Here is an 18,096-nt window from a genome sequence, read left to right as displayed (position 1 = left end):
GCGGAAGCCCATGGCAACCTGGTGGCACAGCACAAATTCGGAGTATCCAAAAAGAGCATTCAGTACTGGTGGAGGCAGAAGCAGCGTGTTACAACTTGCAGCAACCAAAAGAAAATGTCATTTCGTAGGCGGACAGGAACTGGAACTGGAAGACAAAGTTGCGGAGTTTGTCCGGGAGCTGCGTGAAAGATCGCTGCCTGTGACTGCCGAATATATCCGGTTGAAAGTGGTAGAAATTGCGCGCGCCTCTGGACTGGGCAGCGAGAAGCACACGTCATCCGACTCTAGTTCGGACGATTCTGATCAAAGGCGTTGCTCTGATTCAAAGTAGCGCTTGCACACTCCGTGCCCTTCTGTGTACAATACACCCGGTCAATTTTGAACAGTATCGCGCGACCATCGACCTGCGTGTTTGTCAGCACCTTATCATCACGGCATGGAGTGGTGAAAGAACGAAAGTAAGCGCATTTGTACACATGTACATATCTCGTTTGTTTCTCCGCTCAGCGCCGTTAATAAGGGGCTGACAAGCACGTGGGTCGATGGTTGCGCTATATTGTTACAAGAACTTTTCCAGGTGCACATGCGAGCAGCATTTAAATAAATACTGTCACCATTGTGCAACCGGCTGAGTTGCATTTGTTTCAAGATAAGGGTGTCTTTCAGTACTTTTGCCATTGAAAAATATTATTTTCCTTTTTAGAATTCGTTAGTTGGGGGATCGACCTACGTTCCGGTCCAACCTATAGTCTGGTTTTTACGGTACCTCGACGACATCGTCGTGTTTTCCTCGACTTTCACTGACCACCTAATACCTCTGACACACGGGCACTCTAAAGTCCTTTAGGTAAGGGGACATCTACCGGAAAGGCGTTCAAGTGCAGTGACACACGACAAAGGAGTATCTCCTTTACGGCAAAGTTCCTTTTCGGGAAAGGAGATCGCGCAACTACTTTTCGAGCGGAAAAGGAGTTACTCTCGCACACAGCGGGCACAACTCGTCAATAGCAGGAAACCTGCCATACAACTACGGTGCCCATAGGTATTTTTTTTCCTTGCGAAAATGTTTTAATTGTTAGCGGTGATGCAATTTGTCCAGTAGTGAAGATTTCCTCTAGCTATACTCTCAAATGCTCGCATAACATCGCTAGTGCCGCCATGTTGAATTCCGGCAGTGTCGTCGTCGTTTGCTGCGCGCATGTGGTGTGTTCACGTCGCGAGATGGAGACTGCACAATCAGTGCCCGCAGGAAATACCCAGAAGAAACCACAGTTGTTGGAATAACATATTGAATAAAACGTGTTACGCCTGCGCGCACAAAGGATGGGACGACAAAGACGTGAAAAAGGACGACAGAAACGTGGGCATCACCAGAATAAACAGCACGCACAGCAAAACACCGGCTGCACATAGTTGCTGGACCAAGTTAAATGGCTGCTAACAACGCAAAAACGCGAATAAAATAAACGACTATAAGCATTATTAGCCATCAACAATGAAAGCAATATACTTTTAGGTTCTACAGTAGCTAAGTGTAATTAAATACGCAGCTTTTTAAGAATGTTTTCTCTCTTGTGGCTTCAACAGCCAGTGCTATTTTTCTTGCGGCGTTCATCTGAAGAACTACCTAAAGAAGTTCTGTGCGGTGCCGTGTGTCACAGGCGCAACTCCTTTCTGCAAAGGGTCCTTCAGAGTAGCAAAAGGGGTTTGCTGGAAAGGACTTTAGTTTTGTCCGTGTGTCAGGGGTATCAAACGCTCAGATGAAGTGCTCACATGCCTTTCTAATGCCGGACTTCAACTAAACGCGAGGAAGTGCCGTTTCACTAGCACAACGATTAAAGTCCTGGGTCATCTCGTTAGCAAAGACTACATCCTGCTCGATCCGGACAAAATTTCCGCAGTGCTCAACTTTCCACACCCACTTCGTGCAAAACAACTGCGCAGCTTCCTTGGACTCGCCTCATACCTTCGACATTTTATCCGGAACTTTGCCAGCATTGCCTCGCCCCTCCACGAGCTCCTTGCTAGTTCCAGTTCCTTCGATTGAAACGATCAGTATGAAGCCGCGTTCCAAAAACTCAAGCGCGCACTAATATCCCCACCTGTTCTTTGTCATTTTGATGACAAGGCGCCCACATTTGCATACTGACGCTAGTGGTCAATGAATCGGTGCCGAACTGCTGCAGCGCGACCACAAATTTTGTGATAAGGTTGTTGCATATGCAAGCCGCGTTCTGACTTCCGCGGAAAAGAAGTACATACTCGATAACCAAACAAGACTGTTTGGCTGTTGTCTGGTCAATTCAGAAATTTCGTCCATACCTCCACAGTCGACATTTCACAGTTGTGACCGACCACCACGCCCTAAGTTGGTTGTCAACAATCAAAAAGTTGTCTGGATGCCTTGGCCGCTGGATACTCTGAATACAAGCATATGATTTCGATGTCAAATACAAGTCCGGAAGAAAGCACCAACAGGCCGATGCTCTTTCACGATGCCCATTATCACCATCATCGGAGCACATCACATCACCTTCTCAAATCGGCCTCATGGAGGACGCATCGTCTATTACACCAATTTCCTCCTTGACTCCATCAAACCGCCCTTCAGTGCTTTCCACTCACCAGCGCGCCGATTCTTATTGTCATAGTATCATCAGTCACCTTAGCGGTGTTTCATCTCCACCCACTGCCAGGCTACAGAAACAGCTGAAACTGTTTGAGTTCGAAGACGACGTGCTCTACTGTTACATTTTTCACCCGGAAGGCCGTTGATTGGTTCCCGTTCTACCGCGCTCTCTTCGTGCTGCAGTTCTGCAGGCCTCACATGATGACCCATTGTCAGGGTTGGTTGTCAGAGTTCATTGTCAGAGTTCGATGACGACGTGCTCTACTGTTACATTTTTCACCTGGAAGGCCATCGATCGGTTCCCGTTCTACCGTGCTCTCTTCGTGCTGCAGTTCTGCAGGCCTCGCACGATGACCTGTTGTCAGTCCACTTGGGTTACCACAAAACACACGAGTGCATACGCAGCCGATTCTTTTGGCCAGGTCTTTCCATGAGCATAGCTAGATATGTTGCCTCGTGAATGCTTTGCCAACACCGTAAGCGACCTACTATTGCTCTGGTCGGGATGCTACAACCACTTCCTTGTCCAGCAGGACCATTCTCTGTCATCAGCATTGACCTTTTTGGGCCACTCCCAACTACTCCAGACGACAACAGATGGATCGTCACTGCTATTGACCACTTCACCTGGTACGCTGAAACAGCCTCAGTATGTTCAGGAGCTGCCTCAAAAGTAGCGGCCTTCTTCTTGCAGGCTATCTTTTTATGTCACTGGGTGCCTCACGATCTTTTGAATGACCGAGGCAAGGCATTTCTTTCAAGCACTCTTAATCAAGTTCTGCAAGTATCCAACACCATGCACAAGACAACGTCTAGCTACCACCCTCAAACCAATGGCCTAACAGAGCGATTTCATCGCACGCTGTGTGACATGCTATCCATGTATATTCAACCTGACCATCGTAACTGGGATGCGATTCTCCCATTCGTAACATTGCATACAATACGTCTGTTCAACAGACCTCTGGATACTCTCAGTTTTTCTTAGTATACGGCCGCCACCGAACCTCATCACTCAACGTTTCTTTCTTCTCTGGCCCCGTCGACGCTTCACCATTAATTTGTGACCAGCTTGTGCCTCGTCTTGCCCAATGTCGTCGTCGCGCCCTTGTGAACACTGGAGCAAGCCAAGACGATCGAAAACATCTGTACGATGCCTCTCACCACGTTGTTTCTTACTGCCCTGGTGACGATGTGCTCCTGTAGACACCTGCACGAACACCTGGTTTATGTGAGAAGCTTGAGTCTTGATATATCGGCCCCTACAAAGTCATAGAGCAGACTTTGCCGGTGAACTATCGCGTTACACCTGTTGATGCCCCAACTGACCGACGCTGCTGCGGAACAGAGATCGTGCAGGTTTCCCGCCTGAAGCCCTTTCATCTCCGTTTCACTGTCTAATGTGCGGCCAGGCTGGTTGCCTCCGTCCACGGGGGAAATTAGTGTAAGCATTTATGCGGACTTCATCTTCATCTCTACAAAGTCATCATCAATCATCGGCTTGTATTCGTTTCTTGCGTCGGCGCCATTTTTCCTTCTTGGAATAAAGCGTCGTCTCGACCGTGGTATTTCAATATATATATACCGTAATTACACAATTGTAAGTCTACCTAATTTTTTTGAATTTGAAAATATGCACTTACAATCGAAACCAAAACATGGCACCTCCAAAAAAGCGAGACCAACGAGATATCAAGGGAGCTACAACATAGTTAAGCCTGTTTCACATGATGCGATTTTCATCGCACCGGAAGTGCGATTTCCGTCGTTTGCGATGAAAATCGCAGTCGCAGTGCCGACCCCCCGCTTTTCAGCTGCAACCAACCGGTTGGTCGCACCGTTGCAGCAATCGCTGCGATTTTCCATCAATATTGCGCGGAGAGCTATCATGGAGCTATTTCACCGGTTTGTTTTGGAAAATGGCGTCTCTCACAAGTGCAGTGCGTGGAGATGTGGATTGCTGAATTCGGTACATACGCGAAGGGAGAATAAAAAACTTGTTCCACAGATTCCATTCTCTGATTTCTATGCATGTGTTAACATGCTACACAGCAAATGAAGTGCATTTTCATGTTTGCTTCGTACGCCTTTGCGAGTTGTCAGTACTAGGAGGTATTCGATCCCCACCACACGATGAGGTCGTCACAATTTTCTTTTGTTGAGTAGCATGCAAAAATCACGTTTACGGAGCAGCTTGTGAATTCCTTCAATCTCGGCAAGGGCAAATAACAAGACAGCAAAGTCCCTGAAGTTTCAATCCGGCCGGTGTTCGAATGCTCACCATCTGAGAGCCTGTTGCAGACTACAATTCCTGGAGTCCATTTCTCACCCGTTCTGAAGTTGCAGGCATACACGGTGGCTTCAGGCAATGGCAGTGGCCACTCGTCTGCTTCGTTGGCGTGCCCTACGTGTACAGGAGGGAAACGTGTATTTAAACGGGATCGAATTTTCTATCCGAAGAGCAGCTCTGACGGTGAATTTCCAGAGCTGTTAGGTGTCCTTCTGTAATTGAAAAGCAGCCTGTTTATCTTGTCTTCCAACTGCCCCTCACCAATCTTCTTGAGGCCGTCCTTAATTGTCCTGACAGCCCTTCCTGCTAGACCGTTCGATTGAGGGTGATATACAGCTGTGCGCAGATACATTATGTTGTTCCTCTTGACAAAAGTAGTGAAGTTGTCAGCGGTAAACTGCACTCCATTGTCGGACACGATGGTTTGTGGCATGCCAAATCTGCAGATGATACCGCGCAGGCAGTTGATTGTGCATGAAGCGTTTGCTTGTCGGAGTGGCACAGCTTCAATCCGCTTACCGTATGCATCCACGACCACGAGTATCATGTTCCCTGCAATAGGACCCGCAAAATCTATATGCGCCCTTGTCCATTTTTCAACAGTAGCGGGCCAGCTTTTTGGCGTTGCTGTAGCTGGCATGGGCATATTTTGAATGCAGCTCTTACATACGCTATCACTGCCTCTATTTCGCGATCTAACCCTGGCCACCAGAATGACGATCTAGCAACTGCCTTCATAGCGGACGATTCTTGGTGCTTCTCGTGCAAAAGGTATAACATCATGTGACGTCGCGCCTCCAGCGGAACGACTACTCGCCGGCCCCAGTATAACAATCCATGGGCCAAAGAAAGCTCCAATTTCTTGTCAAAAAAAGGTGCGACACTCGTGTTCAAGCCTTTCGCGCAGGACGGCCAACCGTTCTTAGTGAATCGCATAACTTGACTCAGAGCAGGGTCACCAGCAGTTAACTGCCTTAGCTCCTCAAGTGACACAGTTCCCTCATCAAACACCATCAAGGCCAGCAGATAGTCTGGTGGGTCCGCTTCTGGTGGCTTCGGCTCAGACGTCCGTTGTGGCAGTCTACTAAGGGTGTCAGCGTTGAGCAGTTGTTTACCAGGAGAGTATTGAAGCTGATAGTGGAATCCGCCTAAGTACAGTGCCCAGCGCTGTATTCTGGCGGCTGCCAATGCTGTAGTTGGTCGATCCGCCTTCAACAGACCCACGAGTGGCTGGTGGTCGGTGACCAATACGAATTCTCAGCCTACGAGGTAATCACGGAATTTGGACACTCCAAACACAAGAGCAAGGGCTTCTCTCTCAAGCTGGGAATAATTCTTCTCAGCCCTTGTTAGCGTTCTAGAACGGAACCCGACAGGTTTGTTTATCTTTCCGAATGTATGGAAAAGCACGGCACCTATTCCGTCCTGTGAAGCATCGCACTCTAGCTTGAGGGGTCTCTCGGGATCATAGTGAGCCAGCACAGCCGCTTCCCGAAGGCATTTTTTTGCTTCACGAAAAGCTGCTTCTTGCGCATGTCCCCAGAACCACTGTCTGCTGTTCTCTAACTTGTACAGAGTGGGTCCAATGAGGGCTCCGCGCTGAGGCATCTTTTATTGAAAACCTAGATGGCGCCACCGTCGCCTTCTTCTGGACGCCACGCTCCCGCACGCGGCGGAGGCGCTGGTCGGCAGCGTCAGAGCGTGCCGAACAGAAGCACAGCCGCAGTCGAGCGCAGCGTTGCAGTTGCGTTCGAGGATGACTGTGCCTGGATTAGCCTGAGCCACGCAGTCAGATGGATCGCGTTTGCAGTTTGCTTTCCTTTTTAAACCTTATGTGCGTGTTTCACTGTGTCAAGAAATAACGAAATGCAGAGCTCCTATTCCGAAGAAATGGGGATCATGTGCAGTAATGGAATGAGGTACAGGAATAAATAAACTGCGTGGCATAATTAGGGGTCAAATAAAAATTGGCAAACCTTTGTTTTCTTCCTTTCTCAAGGCGATATATTGAATGCTAACAAAATTTTCACGATGCCCTAATAACGGCAGCAATTCGACATTTAGGGAGCATGTGGGTCACATTCGTTACGTGCAGCACAGCATTCTTTTTAGGTTATTTGTGTGTTTTGAAAATATTTATGGAATAGCCGTTTTCTTCCTTATTTGTATGCGTCATATGCCTGAGATGAAGTTGGTTTTCCAGACCCCCTGGGTGAATAAAGCAAAAGGCATTGTTTGTATTTGCTTGGATTAGGAAGCATGTTATCAGTTGTCTGTCTTCGAGCTCGCGCAGGTTTCCAATGCCACATGCCTCCAATCTGAATGGCTGTTCAACTGAGAGCGGGAGCGTACTCTTTCATGACCGGCCTTCATCTGTTGCATATGAGGCCGTTCTCTTCCGCGTGGGTTGCTCGGGTGTAGGCTGCTTGTAGAGATGCTCTGGAAAATACGGCAAAAGATTGTGGGTACTGCATCAGACCGAAGTGCAGGCTTTCCACGCTGTGTAGATACTTCCTGGCCTTCGATGATATGAGCATAATGCCTCAGTATGTACTTTGTATCTAAGTGCAGCTCACAAATGGAGTCAGTGACTTCTAAAGGGCCAATCGGTGCAGTGAAGATTGAGCTCCTGCACACGTCGCCTTTCTTCATCTTTAGGGACTCCGAAGAGCAAGAGCTTGGCCTGACCTTTCAATCTACTGTATACGGTTTTGCAACCCACTATACAACAGTAGTTCTTTCGCCAAGGTGTGCTCATCCTCTCATTCTTCGAACACTCTGCCAAGTCGTCGAGTTACGAGACAAACCATAGACATATGCGAGGGCCGTCTGCACGCATAAACATCGTGCAGACGGCATCGTTTGAGGGAAGTGAGGAACCTCAATTTATGGTAAAGCAGTAATTTTATTGTATCCTTTTTTTTTTCGCACATACTAGGAACAAAAATTGATGAAACAAACACAAGCACAATGGTGCGATCAGTAGACGACGGTGCGTCGGCACCTGATTGGCCGGAACGTCAGAAGAAGGAGGAGCTTTAAGAAGGTGACTGCAGCGCCGCCGCAAATTTCAAAGTTTTTTGCTTCACTCTCGCCGCTTGCCGTGGCCTCTGTTGGACCCACTCCCCAATCTAGTACGCTCTAGTAGGAGAGTCCGAACATGACCATATGCCATGCTCACGCTGATGCCGATGCTGCTGGGGCTGTACCCGTTGAAACTGGTTCCCCAGCGCATGGCTGCTGCTGCTGCGGATGATGATGATGATAGGTGTAAGCCTCAGGGATTCGGTACCAAAACTTCATTGGAACTTCATAATAACGAAGCATCTTGGTGATTACGGGATTAAATTATGTACATTATTCTGAAATATTCGGTAATCTGAAATTCATAGTACTGAAAGTTTTTTACATCGAAAATATAGCCATTTTGGCGGGTATATTAAAAAATTTAGTAAATCTGAAAAGTTCGTTAATGTGGTGTTCGTAGTAACGAGATTTTACTGTAGATGCTTTAATGCGGAAAGAAAGTAGGTGGAATGCTAAGCTACTGTAGAAGTAGTAAAATCTGATTAGATCAAGCAGGCTAGGTGACCTTTTCTTGCTGGCCTGCTTCAGAGAGGACGCCTATGAACCGTGAGAGCGCGCTAACTGGGGCAGTGGGGAGTAAGCAGAAAGGACGTGTTAGCAGGGAAATGAAAATGGCGTGATATTTTTTGCCATATTTAGATAGTTTTCTTTTTTTTTTGCCTTTTGTTTCCTTTGTTTTTTTTGCATGAGCTGAACAGTGCGCCTTCGGAGCACTGATCGCAGGTCCACAAACTTTTTTTTTTTGTTCCAGTGGCTTAACTGGTTGTGGCCATTACAGTTGATGGGTGCCAATGCTGCGAGACAGCGCCCCTGTTCTCGTTTAACTTTTATTGCGATAGCAACTATATGGACAATCCAGGCTATCTTATGCCGTCGTTGCCGTGAGGTTTTGCATGAAGTCCAGGTGCGATAAGACTGGAGCCGTGCACCGTGTGCTGTAGGTGCGAGGGAAAGCATGCGAGTCGAGAATAGTGCCTTGATCACTCGTGTACAAGGGACAATGGCCGGCAGGAGGTGCTCTGATGGGCAAGACAGCCGGAGTGGGGGGAAAGTGGGGCGAAGGGGTCTACTCCAGTTGCGGCTGCATATGGCACGGCTGAGCGCGGCCGCGTGTGCCCTATGTTGAAAGCAATCTGTGGTGGGTACAAATCCTAGGGGTGCCGAAGGTCGATAGCTTCATGTGCGCTGTGTTCTCACAGTGTATTTTGCATTGAAACGAGACGTAGCACGAAGGGCAGTGTGCTTGCTGCTGCTGCCGCTTTTCCTCAAGCCAATGTTCCATAGCGAGTGTTTGAGTTCATTGAGTGAGATGTGTTCATGTTTGCTCCCCTGTGCACGCGTGACACCATACTTTTTAATTTAGTTAGTAAGACAGTGTTTGCAAGTTTACATGACCAATAAAACCACTACCCCTACTTTGTATAGCTGTTCAATAATTTGCTATTGTAATCGCTGCTTCGGCGAAACAGCGTCATTTTTATGTCGCCCTGGTCAGGCGCGTACTTTGAGCCAACACTTTTTGCCCCTGCCGTTACTACATTCCTCACATCCTAACTTATTGATCCCCTTTTTTCTTCTCATTTTTTATTTGCATATAAGTAACTTGTTTGTGATAGGATAGCCTGCTAGCATTCTCTAGACTCACGCCTTTATTTCTTTGTTACTTTCTTTTTTTCATTCCTTCTTTTTGAGACGTTCACTGTTGTTCTGTCCCCATCATATACTGCAGTCATTTGATCGCAAGACACCCACTCCGTTTCGGCGCCGTGCCGCGATTCCGCTTGGCGCTTGTGGTGAGCTCTGAAGCTGCGCTCCGGAGCCGTCACTTTACTGGTTAGGTTCATTGACGCCTGGATTGTGGTCTTTGCTATCTGGGAGAGCATGGCCCATGCTGTTGGTCACATCAAGTGCAGTGCACCCAATGGTGATCTAATGATGAGCGTCGTCGACATCGGACATTGAGTCGTTGCTGTCGCTGGAACTCTATGGTCGCTGGCGAAAGTCATTTCAAGTAGGAGTCTTCGATAGTTTTCGAATCGGAAACGAATATTTTCAACACGGAGGCTCCCATACCGAATCGAGTCTCGAAGACATTGCACTTGGAACACTCAGTAAGAGTACGAATATATTAAGCACTAATTAATAAATAATTACCCCTAATTAAACACTAAATAATGGGTAGTTGAATTGTAGCTGATTTGGGTGACAACTTAATTGAAATCCATGGGACACAGGACCTGGTTCACTCAAAAAAGCTACGCACTTTTCCCCCCTGAAAGGTATTGCATCCGCCACGAAACTCAACTTCAGATTTACTGAAGATGAAAAAAAAAGAAAAAAAAAGAGAAAAATGCAGATATTCTAAAGAAAGACAAACTAATTGTCATGCAAAGATTTATTTATTTATTTATTATGGGATATAGTATGTCTGATATGTCATTTACAACCACGTGCCATCCTAGATATGATCGTTAAGAAAAATTGGTGCAGTTACGGTTCTAGAATACTAGTAATGCTAGTCGTACCGTGAGCGGGAATGATCTTGGTTAAGCTATAACATATCCAAAAATGAGAGGTTGGCTTGAATTTTTGGCATCAGCTCTTCATAACGTCATGAGATTTGGTCAGCGTAGGTTATGCACAAACTTGTATTGCATTGCATGCTAAAGGAGCAAAACACTCGGCTTTTGTTGCGAGTGCGCAAGTGCGCCTGTATGGTGGGAACATGCTTTGATATCCGTTACTTCGCATGCGCAAAATTCTGGCACGAAATTAAGAAAAAAAAAGAAAGGTTATAGTGCCCTTTCTTTGCTCCTCTAATAGCCAACCATTCTCTGTCTAATGGATGCAAATCAATTCTATAGAATGAATTTGACCAGTGTTCGTGTGACCCTTTATGAGCGCTGTAGCTTTTCGTCAGGGCTGTGCCATCGAGGGTGGAAGGAGTCGGGGACACCTTTTTGTTTCAACTTTGGCTACTTCTTGGCCAAAGCATGTACACGTAGGGCATGCTGCCCATAATCTGAAGGCATGGAACCTCAAACTGCATGCCTTCTCTCGGCCAAGACCTCGTCACCTTCCAGGCAGCTCGTGTTTTACGTCTCCTGGAAAGGAGATCGGCCGCCTGTTCGGTGTATATAATGCCCCTAGGTGTATATATCACTCAACAAGGCACTGCCGAAGAGTGCACACGGCAGTGCATTTCATGACTGTTTTCTTCGAGATGTGGCAACTGAGCAGCGCACCACTTCTGACTTTGAGTACCTGAAAGGAGTACGAGTCGGTTGGCCAGGCCTTGCGTGCCTTGACATGATGCGCACATGCCGGCATTCTAATTTTAGCAGCTGGTGCGCCGCATCCCTGACCATGCACAGCGACCGCATTTCGTTTGTCTTTCGTTTGACCGTGTGGTTGTACAGGAAAATCGCACATTCGCACCTCGGCGTTTGCATGCTGCGTTTCTGTTGACACCGTTGTTGGAGAGGCTGGTTCTCCATTTCTATCCCTGGCTACCGCGTTCTACGCAACAGTCACGCGCGTGTGAAAGATAAGGGGGAAAAAAAGAGCGTGACCTTGAACGCTTTGCAGACGATTATTTAACCAAGTGGTGGGTTTATATTGACCCTTTTGGAAAAGCTTCCGAAGCAGCCTCAGTTCCTTCACTATGGTGAACATTCTTTTAGACAAAACTTGGCTGCAATGCTGATGTGTTTTAATACATGGCCATGCACTCTCATCACGCATGTACATCACACTAGAAGAGTGGCATTGTATTGCCAAGCATCTCAACGCACTGTGTGACAGCTGCTGGTTATAGTCAACTTCAGGTTGTTTACAAGAGTCAGGCGGGATGCATGCAAAAACAGGAGAAACTTCCATTAACTTCTTTACAAAACTACTCCGCAGTATGGCTGCAGATGCCACGTACTGAGTTTTTGCACTGCAGGTAATGCTTCTTGAAGTTTTCGTAACAAAAGGTCTATTTATTGAAGCTTAAAAGCTGTTGTTAAATGTTGATTGATAGCTTGGACATTACAGCTCAAAATAATGATGTAAACTAGAATTAAGAGCGAAATGTGACTAAAGCAGCAAAATGTGACTAAAGCTTTCTCAGTACTCAGTCTTCTACTTGGTCTTATTAAGCGTCATTATACTCAGTTCTGTAATTTATAAGCCATAAATTAGTTACAGCTAGTGAAACATTCCATTCTGTTTTAGCCACTGTACCGTCATGAAAACAAAGATCTCCACTTAAAGGGCACCTAAACCACGTGTGATATTTTTCTACACATTTTAAATAAATTTGTGCATAGTGTACAGCTTTCGTGAACATAGCAGTGCTATGCACCCTGGGTAAGCCGCTAATTCAAGCAACAATTTCATGCTTCACTCAGAGCTTTTCCACTCCCTCCGTTGCAAGTCGTGATGCCAGCAGGGTAGCTGTTGGTCGGTCGGCTAACAAGAGACGGTAGTGCCAACATGAAGAGAGCCTGCTGTGCATTCTGATAATGAAGGGAGGGCTGCCCCATTGCGTTCCACTAATCCTTTTGTGAAGCTTCAATTTGTTTGGAGGGACACAGTGAGCGACAGCAGAGAAGCCACTGTTCGCCCCTAAGATGACATACAACAGGTTGGGTGCCAATATTTGGTACTGGTGTGTGACAACCCAACTCATAGCTTGCTTTGCACTGTATATAAGTTCGTGAGAGTAAGTGGTGAGGAGGAAAAAGTGCCAGTAGGCGAGAGTAAAACTGCGGTGGCGGCGTGCTTGTTTATCAAACACCTGCAACTTTGCTTTCACTGCACCACATCAAAACATTATTTCGGCTCTATTTTCATTCTAACCTAGTACATAGCTGCCACTATGTAAATAATTTTCAAGCTCAGAGTCGCTTAGGAGACCTTTAAGCTGTGAATGTTTGTGGAGGTAGGCGCTGTTGTGAAAACGGGGGTCTGAGTGGCCAAGAAGGTTCCATGACTGGAACCTTCATGGCCAGATGCTGGTCGAAAGAGAGGTCCAGAATGATGTCTGAGTGACAATAAAATCAAGTTTTATGTACAAATTTACTTGATGAAGCTTTACAAGGACAACTATATGATACTCGGAGCACACTACGTGTCAAAGTCTTTACATGTCTGAGCACCCTTACACAACACTCAAGCTCTGCTATTTAAGCAGGTGATTTTCCACTCTTTCGCTTAACGAGAGAATTCAGTGTCCTTTTCTTGGCCAATTGGATTGTCTCATAGTCCGCAAAATCGCACTTGTGGTGTAGGTTGCCCACTCTGCTGGACTCCACCTCTGGTGTCCAGCCTTCAACCTGCCCGTGATTCAATGAAGAGACAGTGGCATGTGAAACCTGGGTTGACGCTGTTCCACGGAAGTTGTCAATGTTGGCTCTCTGCAGTAATTTGTAGGCGCTTGGTAATGGCCAGCTTGTAGTGATTTTTGTCTTGACTGTCGCCACTACTTCAAAAAAATGCGGCAGTTGTGGTTACCTTAAAGGGCGCCTCGCTAGGTCTGGCCATTTTAAGCTAACAAACACAAAGCATACAATGCGCAATAACAATTGCGTCTGCAAAGGATTGCATCGCTACGCGCCGCGGGAAGACCTGAAATTTCTAACCGAACGATGTTTTCCCTTCTCCTCGCGGTCACCACGCTCCAAGCAGCAGGATGACGTACACGTGCTAGTGCGTCTATGTGCACGTGTTTGCTGTGACATTGCTCATAGTGACACGTGACCTCAAGAATTATTCCAGGCAACATCTCTTATTTCTGTAATCTGTTGCTTGAATAGACGAATTAAAGTTTAGAAAAATAATAAAACACACAAACCGAATGTCTGCATGTTTTTGTTTTACTTTGCGCCACAGCAAGAGAGATGTACTTCTGTTTCGTCTACTTGTTCCCACGTTGTGCAGTCACTCGTGCAGACACAGAAACTATGCGAGTTTTTACCGTGTTCCAGCGTGGGATCATGCTCTATGATCCGCTTGTGTCTGCTTCAGTATTCGTGTAGCACTGACTTATACTGCTAGTCAGGTGTCCTCGTGCACAGCGCATAAAATCGTGCGCTGCGTGAAATGACACAATCACAACAGCTCGCACGCGACACTGTCAGCGCTGCGCCACAAAAAAGTGAGGAGATAAACAAAAAAAATGAAGGCGGGGCCCTTGACATGTGCATGACAGGATCCTCGAGGTCCGGTTGTGGAAAACACAGGGAAGGAATGTCGCTTGCAGAGGCTAGACGGGGCAAGTGGAGAAATTGTTTTGCTTGGCAGTGGAGCTCACTTCCTGAAATCATGGGTTCGCGGCACTGAAATATTTCTATCTTGGCTATTAATGAGTGGAGTGGCAGCACACTCCCTAGAGGAGACATAACAACTTCCAGCGTACAACCAAAATTTGCTATGGGGCCTGGTGAGGGGCCCTTTAAAGCGAGATGTCTGCCTGTAAGTAGCCTATGCCAGGCCCTGTCATTGTACAGGCAGGTGCTGGTGCTTCGCGTGAAGCACACAAAGACTGGCATTGACATTTAGAGATGCACATGGCCAATCACCCATTGCAGTGTCAGGTCCCAGAACTTGTCTCGTTCGTTAGCCCTGGGTCATTGAACTGACAAAGATGCGGCACACAATCACTGTCAATTAGCTTCAGGTGACGCTGGTTTCATCGGCAGCTCTTTGGCTTGGAAAAAACGATAAAGTGAGGATGGCATTCCATAGCTGCACATTCACCAGTGAAGCACCCTTAGTCCAGAATGTATGCCAGGCATAACAATGCTCAGATACCCAGAGGAGCAATTTGACCCACTCACACTCACCCACTTTCAAGGGAACAAACTCCTTGCCATATTTTTTGGTATTTTCTTGCTCATGATGACAGTAGCATAAGTGAGGTTAGCAGTGCACGGACTGTGAGAAAAATTCAGAGGCAACCTGTTCAATAGATGATTTTAGCTCATCAGACTATGCCATTGCTAGGCCATAGATGCTTGTAACCTCTGGGTGTCATTAAAGTGACGCTGAAGGCAAATACTAAGTTGACATGGACTGTTTAGATACCATTCTAGAAACCTTGCAATGCTTCTTTCGTGCCAAGAAAAGACTTGGTTTACAAGAAAATTGAATCTGAAGGGTCTGAATACCTTTATCGCACTTCAAATCTCCTGTCACTCAACCAGGGAGTGGTGATGTTGCATGTACCATCACAACCTTTTGCTACCGTTGGTGAGTCAAATGGCGCCGAACTGATGATGGTGCAGTTTTTTGCACAAAATGCAGATGCGAGGCCATGGAGAAACCGAGCCATGACTGAAAAAGTGGCGGATTCGCCGCTGCAACTGCTTTTAGTCAAGTGGGGTGGACTTTTCGGGCATTCCGCAACATCACATGGAAGGGGAATTCTCTTCTACTTGCCGTTTGTGCAAGTTTCGCGAACAAGTGCAGCAGTATACACTGTGATGAAATTACAGAAGTGCGGAAGTGCCGGCAGTGCAGAGTCTAAAGAAAACGAAACCTTTCGACCGCCCGCGTCGTTTTCAAGGGTAATGCCATTTAGTTCTTTGTTCTAAACATGAAATAGAACTGGACAAGTAGTATTTTCTTTTGTCTTGTAACGCAACTGAATTCATGGGCAAGTATTCATCAATGGGCAAGTGCCTTCATCAATGGGCAAGTATTTGAATGTCTCAGGGCAGTCTCTAATTCTATACTGCATTTAACCTCAGAGAGTAACCTCAGTTTCTCTATTACTAAACCTATGTTCATGATAATATTGAGGCCTTAGAGATTCTGGAGCTCTAATCTATCACTTTAGCTTGATCTAATATTTGCGTTTAGTGTCCCTTTAAGCATATTATGCCTTTTGTCCTTGCTGGCATTTTCGTAGGTTGTATTTTTTAGGTTTATTTACAGAATTAGTTTATTCTTTCTTGTAATAGAAAAGAAAGTGAAGCGAGAGCTAAAAGTACAAAACATGACTATGGGTGTTGCTCCAGGCATTTCTAGCTGACAAAATGCATGTGCGTGCTATGCATTCATTTGTACCAGTGTACTGACTGGTGTTTTTTTTTTCACTGTCACTGCAACTGCACAATGTAAACATTAAGTACAATACGTAAAGCACAAGATGAGTGATGTAACACTCAAACAGTAATCAGATTCAGAGATTCTCAATAAAAAAAAACATGTATTCATGGATTGTTGCTCTGACATTCTGTATCATGAATGGTGAATGCATGCCAAAGCATGTGTTGCAGCATGGTTCAGTGCCTGAGAGTGTTTTCATTTCTCTGCAGCAAGATGAACTGGTGAAGACTTTCCTTGACCGTACCCTGACATCGCGCCTGGGGATGCGGATGTTGGCTGAACACCACATTGCCCTGCGCAAGGACAGGGTGAGCTTGCTTGATGGTGCTTTTTTGTGTGTGGATGTCTTTGTGAGTCATTATTTATTGTGTGGCACTTTATAGATGAGATGAAAATGCTAAACATTCCTTGCATTCTTATAAATTATGGCATTTGCACATATCTGTGTAGTGTGACACACTGTTACTTGGCACATTATTATTTGCTGAATTAGAAAATAAAAGGACCAAAACAAATACAAACATGCACTGAATAACATGAAATAGTACTGACAAAAAAAAGTTTTTTTTTTTTTTGTAAGTGTAATGAATGTTCGCAGGCAGAAATCTCCGTAGGAACACATATTCTGATGTTGTCATGAAAAAATTGGGAAATTATTTGTGGCGTTATCTTCTCTAAGGATAACATGTGGAGAAGTCGTAACTTATACTTGTGTAGTGGAACTTATTAAACATTGCATTTAGTAAGGTTGGTTGTTTTGAAAACTTATGGCATGTGCGATTCCTGATAAACGTGCATTGCCGTGTCATCTAGCAACAAGCAGCTGCTGTTGAGACATCACTTAGGCACTTGTGTGCTTGAAACTCCAGTTGCAAGCATGCTCTTCAGGAAATGAGTGGCACAAAGTACACAACTGCACAGAGAGCACATGCAACAGATTGGGTATTACTGTGTTTATTCAGAACAACATTTCCTTTTAATGTGATTAACAGTCTTTTCCTACTTCAGGCATATTGAGCCTATCTGTCTTATATATCTAGCCTCTTACCCTGAGACAATGACTGCTTAAAAATGCTGCATAGTATCATAGATAATGAAACAAAAATGAACTTTAAGGCCTACATGGAATACAACATACCATGCCCAACATGCAACAAACATAACTCAACAATCGTAGTTCCATGGTGCCAAACGAAAGCTTACTAGTTTTCTTTTTTTCCTAAAACAATATCTGAATTGAATCTGCACCCTCGTGATGTAGTCTGCATGACAAATGAAGTCTTTCCTATCCGCTGTCATGTCTTTGCTATAAACTTAGTGTGCCTATGTTCACTTTTGTGCTTTTGTCTTTTATAAATGCAGTGGTCATTTTTGTATCAGTGTTTGCTATTATGTTTGCCTTGCTGCAAAGCGATACCTACCAAAGTGATTGTTTTTCTCTTTTTATAAATGCAGTGCACGCTTTTGCATTAGTGTTTACTATCATGCTTGTTTTGCTGCATGTTGAAACCCACCAAAGGGCCTATACCACTCCTACCTTGGCTACCAAATAGCGGCTGGCAGTATTGAATAAATAAATAAATAAAAAAATAAAAAGTTGCCTACTAGCTTGAGCCACTAGGTATGTGCTCATGGTTGTGATGCCATCGTGGTCGTTCCATCCATGTCATTCCAGCTTTGTGATCTGACTCTCGTTATGCCGTCGTTGTCGCTCCTTCTAAGCTGACCCAATGGCCGAAGTAGTCCACTAGCTTGGGCAACTAGGTGTGTGCTCATGGTTGTGATATCATCGTGGTCGTTGTATCGTCTCCATGCCAGCCTTGTAACCCGGCCCCTAGTCATGCCGTCGTCATGCATTTGTTCTCGCACCACCGTCATGATGCTGTTGTGGTCGTTCCATTGTCATCAGTCCAGCTTTGTCATCAGACTCTCATCATGCTTTTATCGCTATACACTTTTTGTCATTCAACACTCCTCATACCGTTGTCAGGCC

At 45.7% G+C, this 18,096-nt stretch overlaps 1 protein-coding gene across 1 annotated transcript in view; it reads left to right on the top strand.

Moving 5' to 3' along the window:
- Positions 1-18,096, top strand: part of LOC126524323 (branched-chain alpha-ketoacid dehydrogenase kinase-like) — a 117,347-nt gene that overhangs the window by 47,989 nt on the left and 51,262 nt on the right. Inside the window, exon 6 of the mRNA XM_050172658.3 lies at positions 16,313-16,411. Within this exon, the coding sequence (XP_050028615.1) occupies positions 16,313-16,411 (99 nt within the window). The remainder of the gene's footprint in view (positions 1-16,312; positions 16,412-18,096) is intronic.

Source organism: Dermacentor andersoni, chromosome 3 (genome assembly GCF_023375885.2).
Source record: "Dermacentor andersoni chromosome 3, qqDerAnde1_hic_scaffold, whole genome shotgun sequence".
Lineage (NCBI taxonomy): Eukaryota > Metazoa > Arthropoda > Arachnida > Ixodida > Ixodidae > Dermacentor > Dermacentor andersoni.
The sequence above is the reverse complement of the archived record's forward strand: the minus strand, read 5'-3'. Positions and strand labels throughout refer to the sequence as shown.